Raw genomic sequence first — 21,243 nt, 5'->3', positions numbered from 1 at the left:
TTTCATGCTGATAGTCATTAAAATCCAGTGTATGAGGAATATAACCAACTACAAAAAAAATTTGATTTTACACTATGGAAGTTTTTTTTTACTTAAGTCAGAGAGTATCAATCAGTTGTATAGATGGGGGCTGATAGGGAAGCTTCACAAATAAGGGGTCCACATTCCTGTTTTAATTCTCTGTCATCGGAATACAGCCTCAGCCTCAGGCCCACCAGTGTTAATTGTGTTCTTTTTTAAGGGACAATGTTTAATGTTTTCTTTCTTCCTTTTTCTCTTTCTTTCTTTCTTTTTTTCCTTTTTTTTTTTTTTTTTTTTTTTTTTTTAAGAGAGAGACAGAGAATCCCTCAAGCAGGCTCCACACTGTCAGCACAGAGGTCCCATGCAGGGCTCAAACTCACATACTGTGTGATCATGACCTGAGACAAAATCAAGAGCTGGACACTTAACTGACTGAGCCACCCAGGTGCCCCCTCCCTCTTTTTAGTTGTACTTGCTGGACTTTACATAGAGCCTTTCCCCTTGTGGGACGTTGGCCAGAATTCAGTGGTCTCATGGATACACTTACCTTCAAGATGGTCATGTAGGCAGCTAAAAAGCAGAAGCTGTACAAGGTAAGAAAGGAAAAGGTACTGGGGACAAAAACATTTCTGATGCGGTTACTCTTTGCAAATGTGTGTTTTAAAAGACTGAGTCGTTTCTGATCTGTAGGAAGTTTTAATTCAACTAGGAAGTCAAAATTTATACATCTTGAAATTTCGATTACAATACAAATCATTAACTGATTAAATGCCAAATAAATTAGAGCAGCTGTAACAATAGATTGCCTGTAGGAGTTCGGAAAAAGACAAGGTAATTATTGACTAGAGTTATGGACTAGGTTTGGTTTATGAACTACGGGCTGAAAAATCAAGTTGAAGAAGACAAGGCAAAGGCTAATTAGAAGGAAAAAAGACACAAAGTGAAAAACAAGGAAATGAACAAGTGTTGTCAGAGGCTAGCAAGCCTAGTTAATCTAATAGTTTGTCACAGAAGAAGAATGATATTAAATCAAAAGGTTTATTAATGGCAAATTATGTGGCCCTGAATGTCAGAATAGTTTGTCTGGGATTTAATGTGTGGGAAAATAGTAGAGACATTGTGAGCAGTGGAATACTATAGGTAAAGCAGTGTTTATTCTGATTGAAAGGAGAAACACTTAGTTTTTTTTGTGGTGAGAACATTGAAGATGCAGTTTCTTAGTGACTTCCAAGTATATAATATTATTATCTATAATCACCATTCTGTACATTAGATCTCCAGAATTTCTTCATCTTCTTATTGGAAATTTGACCCTTTGACCAACATCTCCCCATTTTTCCTGCCACTCCCCCCTCCCAAGCCTCTGGCGGTTCTCTCTGTGAGCTTGGCTTCTTCACATATAAATGAGATCATATAGCATTTGTCTTTCTTTGTATGAATTTTTTCACTTAGCATAACACCATCACCATCATACAAGTGTATCAAATTACCACATTGTTGTCTTTGAATTATATGTCAATAAAAAAGAATAAATGAGTTTAGTGGTGAACATAAGGTGTAAGTTGACTGTAATTTTTAGTTTGAGTGGAGGTGCGAATGTTGGCACAGGGGGCTGAAATAAAATACCACAAGTATTTTTATTTGGGGAGTACAGTGGTAAGTTTGATTTAGAACAGTAAAATACAGGTGCGCGCACACACACACACACACACACACACACTAATATTGTGAAATTCTTGGGGCACCTCGGTGGCTTAGCCTTTTAAGGGTCCAACTCTTGATTTCAGCTCAGGTCATGATCTCAGTTTCATGAGATCGAGGCCCGTGTGTCCTTGCTGACAGCTAACAGCTCAGAGCCTGCTTTGCATTCTCTCTCTCTCTCTCTCTCTCTCTCTCTCTCTGCTCCTCTCCTGCTCATGCTCCCTGCTCTCTCTCAAAATGAATAAAAATAAACTTAAAAGAAATACTATTTTGAAATTCTCAAATGACCCTCATTTATAGAGATGATTCAGTAGCCTTATTTTTGTTGCCTTTTGTACAACCTCGTCTCGTAACTAAAACTGTCTTATTTTTCACAGATACGGGTTGTAATACTTTTTCACTTTGTAATCACCTATGGATCCAGTCATGCTTAAATTCATTAAGTGATTTGTTTTATTGTTGACAGGAAAGAATGGTTAAATAGGATGCTAATATGAAAATGGAGACTGATTGGATGTGGACAACACTACATATGAAATGTGTGAATAAGTATTGCTAAAAAGCTTCAGTTCTTTTTAACTTCTAAAAGATCTCTCTCATTCTGTTCCTTTTTCTTTTAAATTTCTATACCTTATGCCTTCCATTTTCATACACATAGAAACATCTTTGCTACGTAATTCATTTTATCTTCACTCTATTTTATTGAGAAAAATTAACATATTTTCAAAAATTCACATACTTTTTTAAGCACTTCTCTTAGGTGTACCAAAAAAAAAAAAAAAAAGAACTTAAAATACATCACCAACATTAAGATTTATTGATTTACATAAACAGGCAACTTGTTCTTGTAGAATCGCGATTTATTTTTTTATTTTATAAATACATCAATATTACCCAATTGGATTTGTTAAGCTTACAAAATGGGAAACTTTTTCTCCATCCAAGTTCACATTTTTCTGTATGTAGTACATATCTGAAATCATTTTCCAGTAAATCCTGATGTTTTTCTCGATAAAACTTACTGTTTTCGAGCGAATTTCTGAGCTATAGCTAATAACTACTGTTGGGACAGCTAAATGATTAAGTCTTTGTGTACCGTTTACTTTCTTGAATATTCCACTTCCACCTCTTAATTTATCCTTGCTCTCTGCTGCTCCTGCTGACAAATAGTCCTTTATGTTAAATGAAAATGTTTTATGTAGGTTACCTGGCATCTGTAGAATTACCAGCAAAAATCACTTTGTAATAAGTGCTTTTATTTTAAAACTGCAGTGACTTATCCTTGGCTATAATACATTGTATCTGTATGTGAGCTACTGCTGGCTGTCTCTAAGTGAGAGAAATGTCCTGGGCATATTACCGTGGTGACATCAAAGGCACACTCAAGCCAAAATAGTGATACCATCTGAACGTCAAGTCTCATTGCTCAGAAACTAAATTAAAATCCTAAACTGTCTCATTAATGAGTCAATACAGTTAAGTATGGGTTGGAAGGGGAAAATGTGGTGAGAACAAGCAAGAGTCCTGTTTCTGAAGAAACAAGGTATCCTAAGAATTCACATACTAACAACAGTGGATTTTGCTCTGGAGGACCTCACAGGTGAGAGAGAAAGTTATAAACATGTGAAATTAAAATGCATTGCAAAGAGACAGCTGATGAATTTTTCAACAAGTTATCTGGATCATTCAAAGACGCTAACCCAATCTCCAGCTCCAGTTTTACTTACTACGCAGTTGAGTCTTGATCATGCACTGTTAGGTTGCCCTTTTTTCTCCTTTTGTGTGTTTAATTTTTATTTTAGTTTCTGCAGGCTACCTCTTCATTCTCTTTGGGCTTTGATGCTAGAACTTCATCTCTGGTCATGTGCGTCTTATCAATCATTTAAAACAGAATATAAGCACCACCTTTCGCATGAAGGCTTTCCCAAAAGCCATCTTTCTTTACTTTGTTCTCTCAGAGAACTTGGTTTTTGTCTGTATTATTAAAGCCATTAAATTTTATTTTACCTCGGAATTTATTTTGCATATGTTTTAAAAGGTATTGCGGTGCCAGTAATAGAGACGGCTGTGTGGGTAGGTGTATACTTCCCACATCACCTAACACAGAGCCTTGTGTATCATGAATAGTATTTGTGAAATTAAGCTGGATAAACAGGTTGAGAGGACAGGTACTAGGACTGAAAAACAAGTGTCAGAATAGAACTTAAGAGACTTTAGTTTCTAAATAAAATGAAACAAAGACAAAAGACAGATGGAAAGTGCCAAGAAGCATAGTGTTGCAATTATCCAGGCCCCTGCCTGTATACCTTTCTCACCCCACTCTCTTAACCTAAGCCAGTGTTCTATAAAGAGTTTCTGGGGTGACCTCAGGTAGTCAGTTTTTAGATTCCCAGGAAATTTTGTTGACAGCAGCCTGCATCATTGGGGAGGGAGTAGGATGGGGAAATGGTATGACATTTCGAGCTGTAGTCCTAGGAATGTGTTTGTAAGCAGTTAAAATCTAAGCACATCTTAAAATAATCTATTTTATTTTTTAAAAGAGATTGTTTGCTATTTTTTTTTTTATTAGAGAGTGAGAGCAGGGAGAGGTGCAGAGAGAGAGAGAGAGAGAGAGAGAGAGAGAGAGAGAATCTCAAGTAGGCTCCACGCTGAGCTCAATCCCATGACCCTTGAGATCATGATCTGAACTGAAATCACAAGTCAAACACTCAACCAGCTGAGCCACCCAGGCACTGCTATAATAATCTATTTTAAAAATCCCTCTATAATAAGCACATCCAGGGACTCAGTGATACTGTTTTTCTGATATCCACAATGGATTGCTTATTACATGCCAACTCAATTCTAAGTGTTGGTGTGTGTGTATCATTGAATCTTAACTCTAACCCTTGGAAGTGGGAAATAGGAATTATTATTCTCATTTTATTGACAACAGGTTAAGTACTTTAGCTAGTGAAAAATCTAGGTAGACTAGCTCCAAAACTCATTTGTGAAGTTCTACATTAAGCTGTTTCCAGTCAGCCAAGGCTATTTTAAAGAGAAGAGAAGTGGGGCGCCTGGGTGGCGCAGTCGGTTAAGCGTCCGACTTCAGCCAGGTCACGATCTCGCGGTCCGTGAGTTCGATCCCCGCGTCAGGCTCTGGGCTGATGGCTCAGAGCCTGAAGCCTGTTTCCGATTCTGTGTCTCCCTCTCTCTCTGCCCCTCCCCCGTTCATACTCTGTCTCTCTCTGTCCCAAAAATAAATAAAAACGTTGAGAAAAAAAAAAAAAATTAAAAAAAAAAAAAGAGAAGAGAGGAGGATGAATTCTTCCTCTGAGTGTTAACTCAGTTGGAGTGATTACTTTCTAGTCTTACTTTCTGCCTGTCCTTCTCCTTGGTGGCTCTTTGCCATAAAGCTTCAGTCATTCAGCATTTGAAAACTTCATCTGGGCATGACCACTGACTGGGGACCAGTCACTTTTCAAAAACATGCGTACCCCATGGGGCGCCTGGGTGGCGCAGTCGGTTAAGCGTCCGACTTCAGCCAGGTCACGATCTCGCGGTCCGTGAGTTCGAGCCCCGCGTCGGGCTCTGGGCTGATGGCTCAGAGCCTGGAGCCTGTTTCCGATTCTGTGTCTCCCTCTCTCTCTGCCCCTCCCCCGCTCATGCTCTGTCTCTCTCTGTCCCAAAAATAAAATAAACGTTGAAAAAAAAAATTAAAAAAAAAACAACAAAAAAAAACATGCGTACCCCAAAATACAGCATTAATAGATGAATGATAAAACCAAAATTAACTGGATTCTAGTAATATAAATATTATAAAGCTATCAGCAGTGTCCCCCAAAGGCAAAATGATGCTCTCCTAAGAAGATAGAGGAATATAAGAAAAAAACAGTGCAAGTTTCAAACACTCTACGAAGCTTTTACTTCCCATATGTTCTCCGGGCTTTAAAACTTGACTCAGGTCTGGGGCACCTGGGTGGCTCATTCAGTTCACCGTCTGCACTGTCAGCACGGAGGATGCTTGGGAATCAATCAATACCTCTCTCTCTCTACCTATCTCTCTAAACAAATAAATCAATAAATACTCTTAAAAATAAAACAAAAACTTGACTCAGGTCTGTGTAACCAGGAAAAGTTCTAACCGGTCACATGATTGATTCAGTTACTTAAACAATGGCTAACATGACAGAGATTATACGTATTTCTCTCAGGTAAAACTCTTACCCAATAGGTAGATTAGTTGGTTAAGTTACCCTAACCAACCCTAGGGGTCCGTGAGGTCTTCAGCAACTGTGGTTCCATCTGTGTGCCATTCCTTCAGTTATTGTCCTCATCTGTATGACCCTAACTGGACCAACAGGACCATAGTCACGGTTCAGTTGAAAAAGGGAAAATTTAGTGGAAGACAAACAGCGTGACCAAAACGTTGTACATCAATCACTTCTCACATGTTGTTGAATTTCATCACGTGGCCCCATTGTGGCAATAGAGACTGAGAAATACAGTCTCTAGTAGGTAATCACCTAAAACTTAGGGGGTACTGTTATTAGGAGGATGGAGAAAAAAAAAAGTGTCGTAACGTCCTGTCACAGGCTGTTCCTCGGGTAATCCGAGTATCTGTGTACACATTTTTTTCCCACACATAGCACGCACTCACCACCTTTGTGTAGACATGATCCAGTCCCACCCAACAAGTTAGTAAATCCAGATAAAAATCCACGATCTCTGATAATGTGCAGTTCTCTCCATCACGTGTATGTGACTTTTCCTAATTTAACTGTCATACAGCAGAATACCAGTTACTTTCTCTGCCCTATTGCTATTATTATCCACGTTTCTTAAATGTAATGATACTGTCTCCTGGATGACCAGAATAAAAATTGCCGTTTGAAGACAGATAGAAAATACAGAGCACTCACAGCTCTGTGGTATGTGTGTATTATAGTTCCTCAAGTAAGAAACAAAGATTGCTTACTCTTGGATAAAGAGAAATTTTTGGTTAACTCAGCTGCTTGCTCCTGGTAGTATTCTGTGGGAGGAACCCTTCTGTCTATAACCGTCTCTGCCACATCTGAAGAAGGATGTGCCTGGGGCTAAACAGCTTTCCTATCTTGTTTACGCAGCAGGTTTAGAGCCCCAAAATCACTTTTCAGCTTCACAACAGTGACCACATTTGTGCAGACTGGGCTTGTGATTTCCTTGGTAACAAAAACAACCTCAAAAACAACATGGGATTGTTTTCTACTCACTTTATTCCGGTGAGTTTCTTGTACAAACATTCCCAGTTCTAAGGTTTAGTGTGGAAATTGTTCTTAAGTCCAACATCTTTTATGTATTTACGGGGTTCTGAATTTAGCCCTTCCTCCTGTGTCTCATTTTAAAGGTGGCTTACTTGAAACATTGCTGAAAACAGAAAATTTGATGTTACTCCTGATTTAGTCGTTCATCTGTACCAAAGGCCAAGGCCGCCAGCCACCTACCAGAGTTAGGTACCTGCGTTGCATTGTGAAATTTTGCTTTTGGAAATGGGTGCCTACCCAGAGAGTCTACTTGTCAGACCTCCTCTGTATCTATGCGGCACCAGCAGTACATGAGTGAAAGTCACAGCCTGAGATTGTGACTTGAGCATGCCTTCTCCACGCTTCCTAAGTGACTTGGAAACCCAAGTGCTCAAGAAGGCAAAAGCATCCCCAGCTATAGGTCATTGAATACCATCTTGAAGTGGAATCTCTGCCTCTGAGGCTAGTAATATTTTACTTAGACTGTTATGTGAGTGGAAATAAACTGTGCCGATAAGCAGAAGATTTGAAATGTTCATTAAGTTATTTTGTGTTACCGTAACTGAGAGAGGATCCTTTTTCCATGTTTTGGGTATTTCCTAGATTCTAAGTTTTACTGGAGAGCAGAGCACGTCTCATAACTCAGAATCTGGAAAGGCCAGCTATTTGCCTTTCTAGATTCTCTGGCATCTCTGTGTGGGTCAGTAACCCTCACTCTGCTAATGAGACTCATCCTGGATTTTGATGTGAGAGCCATGATATGAATTAGGGAATGTGGAGATTCCTTCTAAGACAGTAGTATTTGGGCAGCAACATTCAGATTCTTGGAAATTTTGTGAGCTACACAGCTCCCTCTTGCTGAATTAATTCTGGCTTAAAAACAGTCCAAATTTGTTATCATAGTTTACAAGTTAGAGCCATTGTGAGTAATCCATAAAAGATGATTAAGGCAAGCTTAAAATAATGATCCACATAATACCAACTAGATCCGGCCAGTAGGACCAGGGTGGGTTTAAAGGTATTTTTGAGTATGTGAAGTTTACTTTTTTCATTTCATGTGATCGAAAATGTGACATCTGTTAGAATTGGAAAAATGCATTTGAACTTGTTAATTGGAAATCCAGTTAGCTATCATTTGAAATGGTGCATCTACCAAGAGAATTAGCCCTCAATTCATCACTATGGGCTATATTATTTCCTAGCAGCTGAAATGAAAAACCACACTCTCATATTATTTTTGGAGTATATTAACTAGAAACTGGCTCTACTTTCTCAGGAATATTTCTCTAAGACTTATTTCAGTATTCTGAGTAATTGTACACTTAAATACCTTTTAAAATCAGTGATTCAGTAACCAGCATAGCACACTCTAAATATCATGTGAAATGGAATTGTAGTCAAGTAGTAGATTTGTCAAAGACATCCCCTAGTTCATTTTTGATTGGAGAAAACATTCTCATAAGTGGCTATTAACACCATTAATGATGACATTCAGGAAAATGTCCCCTTTTTGGACTTGACTCCTTTCTCCTGTCTTCCCAAAATTTTAGTGGAAAGCAAGAGAGACATCTAAAATGAATACCATTGTGCTTTTTACCGGGACTTTAGAAGCTCCAATTTCCTCTCAAAACAGGTGGCTTTCATTATGCATCATTAAGAAACTGATTATTTCCAGGAATTTCAGTATATGGTTATTATCCTTTTTACTATTTGACCTTCCATAATTTTAAGCCTCTATAAATAATATACCACTTAAATGCCACAATGGATTTTACAACGAATTAATTAGTAATATCACAGAACAAAGCACGATGTTTAATTTTACCATAATATAAATATCCTAATTTTGTATAATAAAGGGTTATTTCCTAATAGTAAATATCTCAGAAGACTTGTAAGAGAATACTATTAATATTTTTAAATATAGACCATATTAAAATATAATGGGCTGGCTCATACTGTAAATTGCAAACCTTTTATCTGTCTTTAAAGAAAAATCTCAATTTTATGGAGCATTGTACTACATATCACAGTTAATTTCAATTAGCACTTACAGTGAAAGCAGAAATTCTAGATGTCATCGGCAAAGAATTCAGAAGTCGAAGTTATACCTGACTTTCAAATACCGTTTCATTAAGTCACTTATCAAATTCATTATTTAACCACTTCCAACTCATGGTGGTTGTTGTGGCCTTTTCTCACTTCTGTTTTCTCACCCAATCATTTGTAACAGTCTGAATCCAATCAGGAGAGAGAAAACAGTATTTTGAATGGGAAAGTTAGTTTGTTTGTTTTTTTAAGTTATTTATTTATTTTTTTAAGAATTGTTACTAATAACAGGGATTGGAGTCATAGGGGATTAGCTAGAAGTAGAGATTACTCTGAATAATACAGGAATACCAGGTATAGTATTACTTAATGTAATATGTAAGAACAGCTACCCCTAGATTTGAGATAGAGAGCCCAAGGAAGCAACCTCAGTCTCAGGTGCCTCTGGACCGAGATCCAGATCTTCTTATAGAAGACATAGTCACCGCCCACCAAATGACCGAAAAGTTGCTGCAGTGTCACGCTGGAATGGTTTGCTGATAATTCACCCTGTATGGTTCTAAATGTGTCATGAAAGGCACTCCACTACAGAAATCGTCAGGGGGTGCTGCTGGCCACTTGTTTGCTGGAGAACATGCGGGAGCCAGAAATCAGGAGAGCTTCATAGGTCCCAAGAGCCTTTGAGGACACAAATCAGCAGCAGGAAGCAAAATCCCCTTTCTCATTGAGTGTCTCTCTTTCATCTTCTGCTGACAAAGCTTAAAATTGAGTTCATTGATAAAAGAAAAATATTTAAAGAGCCCAGATCCGGTTTTATAGAGTAAGATAAATGGGTGAATTTAAATCTGAGAGGCAATAAATGTATAACCAGCACAGCAGTGTACTGATAGGATATCATTCATTTAAATTTGTAGTTACCACGATGACCCTCAGCTTGGGGAGTCACATATTATAGAGGAATACTTGAAAATGAACTGGCATGTCTCCCAGCATGCTTATTGCTTTATTCCAGTGCTACCACAAAAAGAAAAGCAAAGTGAAATGTGATCTCAGTGGCTTTAAGTTTTTGCAAGTGCAGATTGCAGGAATGAAAGTAAACTTATCATTTCAGTTGCATTGACTACATTGTAAATGGTTGTTAGAGTAGTGCTATATTTAAACTGATTGATAGAAGTCATTTTCTAATATAGTCGCCCAGGAGAAAGAAATTTCTTAGTCAAGGAGAGACTCAGAAGTATGTTTTTTTGTTTTTTTGTTTGTCTTGTTTTGTTTTTTTGACATATCCTGATTGGCCATATTATCTTGTTTGGCTAATAAACCTGATTCACAGTCAAGTTTGTCATAATTTCCATAGTTTTAAATAAAGATGAAGGCAAAATAGATTCGAGGGCATAAGTCATGTACAATAGAAATTTTCATAAGAGTCATGTGTTCAAGGAGAGGACCTCTTCAGCATAAAATTGTCATCTGATTCATTAGCGTTTATTATTCTCCATTAGGTCTAAGTTGTGTGTGTGTGTAAAGCATTTAAGTTTAATTAAAGTATAGACTTAGAGTAAGTGTAAATTAATTATATGTAAAAAATCAATGCAGTTAGACAATGTTTCTTTTTCTTCTGACAGCTGCAAAATGGTAAAGTCTCCGAAACTAACAGAAGATTCTTGAATTTTACCTGAATCAATCAAATAAATTTAAGGAAAATAGTTCTTTGTGGATTTATTTTAATTCTCATTTAATCTTTTAATTATAATCTCAAACATTCTGGCCATTATCAACTATGTGAGTAATAAGGTTAAAAATTTATGCTCTTGGGGTGCCTGGGTGGCTCAGTTGGTTAAGTGTCTGACTTCAATCCAGGTCATGATCTTGTGAATTCGAACTCCGTGTTGGGCTCTGTGCTGACAGCTCAGAGCCTGGAACCTTCAGATTTTGTGTCTCCCCCTATCTGCCTCTGTCCCGCTCATGTTTGCTCACTCTCTCTCTCTCTCTCTCTCAAAAATAAAATAAACGTCAAAAAATATATTTTAAAAATTATGCTATTATATAAATAACAATCCAGGAAAAACAACTATCTTTTATAGATCAAGATAGTATAGCATTGAATGAAAATATAAAGATCAAATAATTGAAAGTACAGTTCCATCTGTGGCAAATAATTTTTCTTTTAAGGTAAATTTTTGTGTTAGTAGAGGAGAAATAAAAGGTATAACCTCTGGACACATGGTAAACATGTAAGTTACATCCAGGAAATCCCTTTGTCTACAAGTTATTTATGAAATAATGTGAAAAAGGAAAATTGACGTGTTAACTTTAATACTGCTGTGTTGTTTTCCATTTTAAAAAAGACTAAGGGCATAAGGATTGTATCTCTCATTTTAACATTGCTCATAACATTTAAGAGTGGAAAGTGTGAAAGGTGTTTTGTGACTTTTCAAAATATCTTTTAGATTGATAGCTAATATTTTGATTTAATTTTTCTGTTTTTAATTTAATTTCTCTCTTTTAGCTTCTCCATGGGTTGATAACAGTAGAACTCCAAACAAGATTGATCTTTATGATGTACGCAGAAGACCATGGTAAGGATTTTTAGGTAGTAATGGAAAGATGACCTAGACAAAAGAAGGTTACACTTGTTGCATGTGAAAAAGTTGAATCTTTCCATTTTAAAATGAATGAATATTGTCTAATTGTTTTACAGAGCTCTGGTGTATTTTTTTTTTTCTCTTCTAATAAGTAAATACAGTGAAAGCTCAATGAAGATGAGTTCAAATGAGCAACAATAATGAAAAGTGTTTAAATGATTTCAAATGGACTAGTTTTAAGTTTTACATTCAATGTCGTCTCTAAATCTCTTTTAGCTGGTGGGGATTTTCTATTGAAAAGCGCTCAGCTTACTTGGAGTAGAGCTCTAACGAAGTGTCTAGATAGAGTAGAAGGTAGATTGCCTCTGGCAGTGAACTAATGAGAACTGGTCCCAAGGTAAAAGCTGCCCCTAGTTATGGTCACATAGCTTAGGTTTCATTTTCACAAAAGGAAGCCTTTTTTGTTCCTCACTAAAGCAACTCATTCTCCTAACGTGTATCTCAAAAAATACCCAATAACTCATAATTACATTCCCTGGGAAACAACTATTAAACTTGTGCATTTTATTTCTATTTTTTAAAAGTGTTATTTAATGTGTGGACATATCTTTTTTTGTGAGTTCACATTTTATACAATAAATTGCATTGTAATCTACTCTTTCATATCAATACCTATAAGTGCTTACACATAAGAGACATGCTTAACATTGTTAAAAATCCTCTATTATTGGTTATTTAGATTATTGCTAACTTCTTTCTAGCATTTAAACAAATTCCAAGATGCACAATGGTTGATTCAAAGAAATTCATTTAAGACTATAAAAATGTCCTGTTAAACATCCCAGTAGCAATTTACATGAAGGCCCACCATTTGTAATAGTACCAGATATTATCATTAATCCATATAATATTCCTGTTAATATTTCTCCAGGTGTGGTGGCTGTGGATCTATGGGTTGTTGAAGTGAAGCTGAGACTATGACGTCACATAGAGTGGGTTCAGGAACCTGTTGTTTTGTGGGGAGACTTAGAAGCAAGGTGCCAACCTGAAAAGGCAGACAATATCCTGTTTTCTCATCTTCCCATGAGAAGCATGCCAGGACTATTTAAAATGCTAGACATGAATTAGATTTGCCTTTCTTTGGAATATCCTGGCAGACCTGCTCCCTTTACCTTCTTGCAGAGAAACAGACTGGAGTACATGTTATAAACTGTTTCATGAACACATAGTCTTGAATGTTGGATGTTCTCTGAAAACGAATTGGCAGGTTTTTCAGCAGGCTTCTGAGAAGTTACATTTAGGCATGGGCATAGAGGCCTTAGAGGTAACTAAAAAGTTGAGTTCAGGTTCAGCTGTTCCTATTTGGTAAGTCAGGTCCCCTTCTCCCTCTTCATCATTCTGGGGCCAGAGAGCATAATCTTTGGACATCATCTGCTTGCAGTTAAGTTAATTCCTCTGCAGTCACTGAACTCTTTGAATAGATCTCTCCTAGACTTGCTTTAATATGCAGACCTTGTGAATTTGTAGGGCTCAGGTTCATTGTGAGAATCACCATTTTGAAGTAGCTCTCCAGGTGATTCTTAGACACTGTAAAATTTGAGAGCCACCACTTGAAATTCTTGGTAATGGTATTATATGTTACTCTGTCTTGAATTACTTTGTATTTATTTTCTGTTGATAGTTGCTTCTCTTGTATTCCTAGAACACTTAGCTATTTCTGTGTTTATTTTTTGCATTGAAAATAAGATGTAACCTTATTCCTTAGAGTGAGTTTTCAAACTCATGGCCAACAAAATGGAATTTAGGAGGCATAGATAGATAGATGTTTTTCACATCCAAGAGTTTATTTCTTTTGTTTCTGATATTAGAATGCATCACTTTATCTTTTGTTCTGTCTGTAAAACATACTTTAAATATTATGCTTCTGACATCTCTATTATGTTAAATATAGCTTTTATAAAGTCGACATTGTAGAATTGTGAATGGAAGCACATTGTCTACTCAGATAGAATGGAAGTAGGGCCTTGCTTGGAAACCAGCACAACTAAGAAATCAGTAAATATCAAATCAAAGCATATTATTATTTAATATTTTTCAAGAGAAGAAAATACTCCTATGGTATTTGTTTCAGGTACATCCAAGGAGCTGCATCACCTAAAGACATGCTTATTCTGGTTGATGTGTGAGTAGTGAAACATTTTATATTTATATACTGAAAATATAGGGAGGATCTGTAGATAACAGTAGCATGTTGGTACTGAGAAATGGGTTGGGTCAAAAAAATGATGAAGAACAGTTAGGATGACTTTTATATCCAGACAAAGAAGCCACATTAAGACAGTAACAAAATAAATAGTCTCCTATTGAAAATAGGGAGCATCTATATTGGAATTGAAAATTATGGCATAGTCCTCAAGCCTGAGCTTTTTGAAAAATTATTCATTTGCTTCCAATTTTTTGTGTTGTATCTTAAAAAGTTTTAAAGTATGTGGTTGCTAAAACTTAGCAGTTCCTGCTACACACACACACACACACACACACACACACACACACACACAAAATAGAACCATTTAGTTGACACTTAGTCATTAATAATTCAAAAACTTGTAGGGATTTGGACACAAAATAGATAAATATTAAATGTATTAAGCACCAATACTGTGACTTTTTCAAGGGGAATGCTGATATACAGGAAAGAATTCCAGGAGTGTTTATATTGATCATTTTATTTATTTTTTTCACTGCTTCAAGTTAAGGGCTTTGTGTGTATAATCTTCTAATAAGATTTAAGATAAAATTGTGGAACGTTGAAAATTTTTATTGTTTTTAAGTTTATTTATTTTGAAGTGGAGTTGGGGGAGCAGAGAAAGCAGGAGAGAGAGTACCCCAAGAGAATCCACACTGACAGCACGGAGCCTGTCACAGGGCTTGAACCCATGAACTGTGAAATTGTGGCCTGAGCGGAAACCAAGAGTTGGATGCTTAACCAACTGAGCCACTTAGGTGCCCCAAATATTTAGTTTTTAAGGGCAATGCCAAGAAATTAAAAACATGAGGTATAAAATGCTTTTTTTCCTTGAGTAAAAGTTGTATCTTCTTATGTTCTTTGCCACACTGGAAAAAAAAAGAATCCAAGGTTTTGTAGGCATCTAAATGCATATTACAAGCTAGTATCAACATTTTAAAACCATTTTAAAAAATGATCTGAAGTAAACAAGTTAAAACCCTATCACCTATCCTGAGAAAGAGAAGGTAAAATGAATTTAGTAAATGTAACTAACATGTCAATTCTCATTTCATTTCTTATGATATATTTAAATCAGAACTTATTTTAATTAAATTATTATGCAGTTTATATCATATGGTAATCCTGATATTCTTCCTAAGTATAAATCTAAATGCTAATTCAATATATTTTAATCTTATTGGATATATGATAATCTTCAGAAATAATTTTTCATATTAAAATCTTTAGAACCTACATGCATATCCCAAAATTAAAAATACATATGAAGTTGAAATACCATTTTTAAGGACTATTTCAACAGACAGGTATGGAAGGTCTCCTGTATATAATGTGATAATATAGAGACAAATATGATGAAGGTGTCTCTCAAAGATACTTCAAGTGTATTAGTGAAACTAAACCCTATTCCCAAGTAACTAAAATAATTGTAGAAAGTAATAGATACAAGGTATGACACAGCACTAGAAGTCCATAGGAAAGAACACTTTGATTTAAAGTGTCAGGGAAGACTCCATTGTGGAGATAAAATTAGAATGTTTAGGGCTAAGATTTCATAAGGTAGGCATCGGAGAGGAGAGGAAAGAGAAGGGAATTTCTAGTAAAACAGTTGACATGAGCAAAGTGGCCTAGGTGAGAACATCTGGGGGAACTCTTTTGAGCAGATGGAAGAAAGGGAGAAAGATTGTGAAAGTTTTTGAATGCAGGGCTACATGACTGTTGAGTAGTTACTAGTTAACTATGAGCTATTAACAGTATTAGGTAGAGGTATATTGCCAGAATTGCATGGGGAGGAGAAGAGACTAAGCTGGATAGAGTGGCTGTTATCCAAGCTCAGGGGCTTCTGGTAAGAAGCACTTGAGGCTGAGTGGAGAGAAGATGGAGAGGAATCCACTTCCATGGCAACTGTGAAGTGGAATGAAAAAGGAGGGTTGAAAGAGAGGAGGAAATTGGATGACTGAAATGCAGCCTGGTTGGTACCAAGAACATTAATAGGAAAAAAAGTATGTCTGGGTGTAATTTGCCTTTTTGAACATAGAATCTGTAGTTGTTTAATAAACAGCCGGAGGTCTAAAAGTGGGGAAAACCAGGGCTTTAGACATGTAGAAGTAAGAGTTAGTTGCCTAGAGATGAATCTTACAATTAGATGAGATCACCTAGAATTATAGAATGTGTACTGACAAGAAAAATAAAGATGAAACCCCTTCTAACTTGGATAACAGAGCTGGTAGTATGTTTTTCCTGAATAAGTAAATGTTCTATAAGTATCCCTTGTTTCCTAAAATTGTCCCTGGACGTACAATTTTTAGCATTGTAGTTAGAAACATATATGTTCTGATGCTGACAGGAAAGAAAGACAAAATTTTTTTATAATTTATTTCTACTCTATCAAAAAGGTGACTTTCGTTAGTACGAATTTTTAAAGGCAAAATAATTTAAATATTATATAGGTGACCTAGAGTTAGTGCAAAAGTCTCCTTTCCTCGGGATGTCTGGTGTTGCTTAAATATGTGGTCATTAACACGCACACACCCATTTCTTTATAGGAGTGGAAGTGTTAGTGGGTTGACACTTAAATTGATCCGCACATCTGTCTCCGAAATGTTGGAAACCCTCTCAGATGACGATTTCGTGAATGTAGCTTCAGTAAGTATAAGATGACTGCATTTTTGCTGAACTAATTCTGAAATTTCTATCTTCCCCTGGTTTTAAATACTTCATAGTGTTTTATCATTGATAGGCTGAGATATTTCTGATCTATATTTTAGCACCATCTTATGAGCTGTCCTATCTTGTTACTAATTCTCCTGTATTTTCATGCCAAAGTCAAATGTCTAAGGCTTTCCCCATGAGTGAAGTAATTGAAGTAATATGAAGAAAAAAAACACTACAGTTATTCTCGTTCACTCACAGGAGCTGAAACAGGTGACATGAAATGAACCCCTGTATCCACTGATATCAATGTGACTCTAATAAGTAGTAACTTGATAGTATAATTAGATAGCAATTTTCTATCCATTTTAATACTCATTTTTCACAGTGGACACATCCATAATGTATTATGCTTTTTTTAATTGAAGTAAAATTAAGATACAATGTTATATTAGTTTCAGGTATACAACGTATTGATTCAACAGTTCTATACATTACTCAGTGCTCATCATAAGTATAATCACCATCTGTCACAATGTTATTCCAATATTGTTGCCTATATTCTCTATACTCTACTTTTAATCTCTGTGAACTATTTATTTTATAATTGGAAGTTTGTAGCTTTCAATCCACTTTATTTTACCCATTGCCCCCAACCACCTCCCTTTTGGCAAGTCATGTTTGTTCTTTGTATTTAAGAGTCTGGTTTTTGTCTGCTTGTTCATTTGTTTTGTTTTTTAGATTCTACATATAAGTGAAATCATACAGTATCTGTTCTTTCCCATTTGACATTTCTTTTAGTATGATACTTTCTAGGTCGTCACAAATGTCAAGACTTCATTATTTTTTTTTATGACTGAGTCATATTCCATTGTGTGTGTGTGTGTGTGTGTGTGTGTTAACTCATGTTTTCTTTATACATTTATCTTTTGGGTTATATTCATGTCTTGGCTATTTTAATACTGCAGTAAACATAGGGGTGCATGTATCTTTTTGAATTGTGTTTTGTTTAATTTGGGTTACCTAGTAGTAGAATTACTGGATCATATAGTATTTCTAGTTTTAATTTTTTTTTTTTTTTTGAGGAATGTCCATGTTGTTTTCCACAGTGGCTGCATCAATTCATATTCCTACCAATAGTGTGTGAAGGTTTCTTTTTCTCCCCATCCTAACCACCCCTTGGAATTTCTTGTCTTTTTGATGCTAGCCATTTTGACAGGTCTAAGGCAATATCTTTTTGTGGGTTTGATATGCATTCCCTGATGATTAGTAGTGTTGGGCAACTTTTCATGTGTCTATTGGCCATTTCTATGTCTTTGGAAAAATATATTCAGGTCCTCTCCCCATTATTTAATTGGGTTATTTAGTATTTTGTGGGAGGTTTTTTTTTGGGGGGGGGAAGTTTTGAGTTGCACAAGTTCTGTATTTTGGATATTAACCCCTTATTGGATATGTCATTTGCAAATATATTCTCCCATTCAATAGGTTGTTTTTTTCGTTTTGTTGATGGTTTCCTTTGTTGTGCAAAAGCTTTGTACTTTAATGTAGTTCCAATAGTTTATTTTTGCTTTCCTTTGCCTGAGGAGATCTATCTAGAAAAATGTTGCTAAAGCCAATATCAAAGAGATTACTGCCTATATTTTTTTCTAGGAGTTGTGTTATTTCAGATCTCACTTTAAGGTTTTTAATCCATTTTGAGTTTCTTTTTGTGTATGGTTAAGAAAGTGGTCCAGTTTCATTCTTTTGCTCACAGCTGTCCAGTTTTTCCAGCACCATTCGTTGAAGACCCTTTTTCCCATTGTATATTCTTGCCTCTATTGTCGTTGATTAATTGCCCATATAAGTGTGGGTTTATTTTTGGGTTCTCTGTTTTGTTCCTTTGATCTGTGTGTCTGTTTTTGTGACAGTACCATACTGTTGTGATTACTGCAGCGTTTAGTCCATCTTGAAATCTTGGATTGTGGCATTCCTAGCTTTCTTGCTCAAGATTGCTCTGGCTCAAGTTCTTGCTCAAGATTGCTCTGGCTATTTGGGGTCTTTTGTGGTTCCATACAAATTTTAGTGTTATTTTGTTCCAGTTAGGTGGAAAATGTCACTGGTAATATGTTATATAATAATGTATTAACAATTATGTGTGTTACATTTTCAAAGTATTATTTATTAACATGAGAACCAATGTGCTTTTTTAAAAGTGTCACTTCCCAAGAACCATATTAGAGCTTCCTACTCATAGCTAGAGAGTGTTGAACTCCGAGGCAAATAAAATAGGACAAAATGAATGTCACCACGTCTCATTTTAATTAATAGAATTTAGGCAAGAAATTTCATGACTGTTTACTGGTGGATAGAATTTCACATTTGAAGTGGGTATATTCATAGAGACGGAACTGAGGGATTTGTGGTCAGATCATTTTGTATTGAACATAGAAGAACAGATCTGTCTCTGAAACTCCTTGGGAGGGAGAAGTTAAAGCTGCTCCTTTCACTGGACGGGCATCCCTGGCGGGGGAGAGGGGGGATGTAGTCAGGGAAGCAGGTATAATCCCCTTGTTAACCAGAGCTCCAGGTAATTGGAGATATTTCATAGATTATATATTCCCACTAGGCAAGAACTCTGAAAACCTCTTTTTGAGACTTTTTTTCATCTGGGCCACATGTGTGTCTCCGGTGAAGTAAGGTACAACCTGGTCTTTTAGTTGCCCAGGGCTGCCGTAACTGAATACCACACCCTGGGGAGCTCACATATATTTTCTCATGATTCTGTAGGCTGGAACTCCAAGATCAAGGTGCTGGCAGGGTCAGTGTCTCCTGATGCGTCCTTCCTTGGCTGCCAGATGGCTGCTGTATTGCTGTTTATATAGATGGTCATCCCTGTAGATGTAGCCCCGGCTGTGTCCTCTTATTATTACATGGACAGCAGTCATAATAGATTATGTCCTCATCCTGAGTCCCCTGCTTCCACACAGCCCACACTCCAGTGGGGAGAAACAAAGGGACGTGGTGGATTTCGGACAACGGCAAGTTCCCTGAAAGTGGGTGATGGGACACCAAGCAGAGCGGGTGCTGCTTCTGTTGGGGCAGAAAGAACTGGGCTCTGCGAGGAGGCAAGCTTCGGGCTGAGGCCCGAGGAGGAGGCTGTCTGAAGCACTCTAAGGGAAGACCATTCTGGCCAGAGGGAACAGCCAGTGCAGAGGGCCTGAAGAGGGGAGCCCGGCTGTGCATCTGAGGGGCAGAAAGGAGCTGGTGGGATTGGAGTACGTGAGCCTGGGAGAGGCTGGAAGGTGAGGTGGGGGAGATAGGCCTGGACCCCCAGTGCCTGGAAGGGCCACAGAACAAGTTTGCGTTCTAGCACAAGCAAGGTGGATGCTACAGCCTTTGAAGGGTTTTCTTGACTCTAGTTATGACTGGTGTACAGCCAATTACTAGTGGAGTCTTTGTTGCCACACGACTGGTGAGTGACTTAATTCTGCAATCCCATTCTGCGGATCTGCTTCCTAAAACCACTGCTAGTATCAGTTTAGATTGGGTTTCCCCACAAAGAGTCTCTGAGACAAGGATTCAAGGACAAATGGTTTATTTTAGAAAATGACTCTAGGAAATGCTTAGAGAAATGTGAAAAGCCAAAGAGAGAGAGAGAGAGAGAGAGAGAGAGAACTAACAAATGATGGATTATCAAATACATTACCACTCTGAGTGATACAGTTTAATCCTCCGTACAATTCTGAGAATTAGCACAGATTACATGAATCAGAGTTACCCTTCTATGGGGAAAATGTGCTGGAGTATTTATAGTTAACAATTGCTCACGAGGAACGTTAATACCCTGATGTTCCCAGGCCAACATGTACGCAGGCAGAGGGCTTGTAGAAATCTCAGCCAGTTAAATTTGGGTTGGCACGCATGGAAATACGGATGGGACACCAACAGCATCTGCCTTAGCTAGAAACTAAACAATGCTATAATTAAATATGCTTTAAAAGGATTTCTGATTAAACAGAAGAAATGGCTTTGAATGAATATTTTTGGTGTTCAACATTTAGCTAGCAAGTAATGATTCTTTTTAAAAATTATTTTAATGTTTATTTAGAGACAGAGCATGAGCAGGGGAGGGGCAGAGAGAGAGGGAGACATAGAATCTGAAGCAGGCTCCAAGCTGTCAACACAGAGCCCGATGCAGGTCTCAAACCCATGAACCGCGAGATCATGACCTGAGCCTAAGTCGGATGCTTAACCGACTGAGCTACCCAGGTGGCCCTGAATTTTTCTTAATAAAATCATTTTGATGGGATTGACATTGGGATTCTTAATGCCTGACAAGTCTTAAAGATCATTGCTTTTCTTAATAATATTATGGCTCTTAAACATGTATTGCTGTAAAGAACATTGTTGACTACTTAAAAAACATAATTGTAAGATATTTCCCTGTGGTTTCTGTGAGCCTGGTCAACAGACTTTATTGGTTCATTGACAGTTCTTGGTAAATCCTTACTTGTGCATCCTCACTTGATGTACCTTGAATTGTGTAAGCTAAATGCCTATTGGCAGATGGAATATGTTGCTTGTGGAAAGAACTGGGAGTGTGTTTGATCTGGAAATAATGTATCTCAATATCTCAAGTTAAAAATGATGAAAATACTCAGTTACATATTCACAAATAGGGAAGAAGAAGGACATTGGGAAATGCTCAACCCGTGCAAATTGTGAGGCAAATAATGCAGGAAGATATTTGAAA

At 37.0% G+C, this 21,243-nt stretch overlaps 1 protein-coding gene and 1 long non-coding RNA gene across 11 annotated transcripts in view; one reads left to right on the top strand and one right to left on the bottom strand.

Moving 5' to 3' along the window:
* The window catches only part of CACNA2D1 (calcium voltage-gated channel auxiliary subunit alpha2delta 1), a 495,933-nt gene that overhangs the window by 363,917 nt on the left and 110,773 nt on the right, over positions 1 to 21,243 (top strand). For all 10 annotated transcript variants that reach the window (XM_045494628.1, XM_045494634.1, XM_045494626.1 and 7 more), the window contains 3 exons: positions 11,539 to 11,608; positions 13,746 to 13,796; positions 16,406 to 16,505. In XM_045494628.1, the coding sequence (XP_045350584.1) occupies positions 11,539 to 11,608; positions 13,746 to 13,796; positions 16,406 to 16,505 (221 nt within the window). The remainder of the gene's footprint in view (positions 1 to 11,538; positions 11,609 to 13,745; positions 13,797 to 16,405; positions 16,506 to 21,243) is intronic.
* LOC123606386 lies at positions 18,787 to 19,906 on the bottom strand. Its single transcript, XR_006716259.1, has 2 exons — positions 19,254 to 19,906; positions 18,787 to 19,010 (listed from the first exon to the last, which is right to left on the bottom strand). It is a non-coding gene; the product is annotated as an uncharacterized LOC123606386 (long non-coding RNA).

Source organism: Leopardus geoffroyi, chromosome A2 (assembly GCF_018350155.1).
Source record: "Leopardus geoffroyi isolate Oge1 chromosome A2, O.geoffroyi_Oge1_pat1.0, whole genome shotgun sequence".
NCBI lineage: Eukaryota > Metazoa > Chordata > Mammalia > Carnivora > Felidae > Leopardus > Leopardus geoffroyi.
The sequence above is the reverse complement of the archived record's forward strand: the minus strand, read 5'-3'. Positions and strand labels throughout refer to the sequence as shown.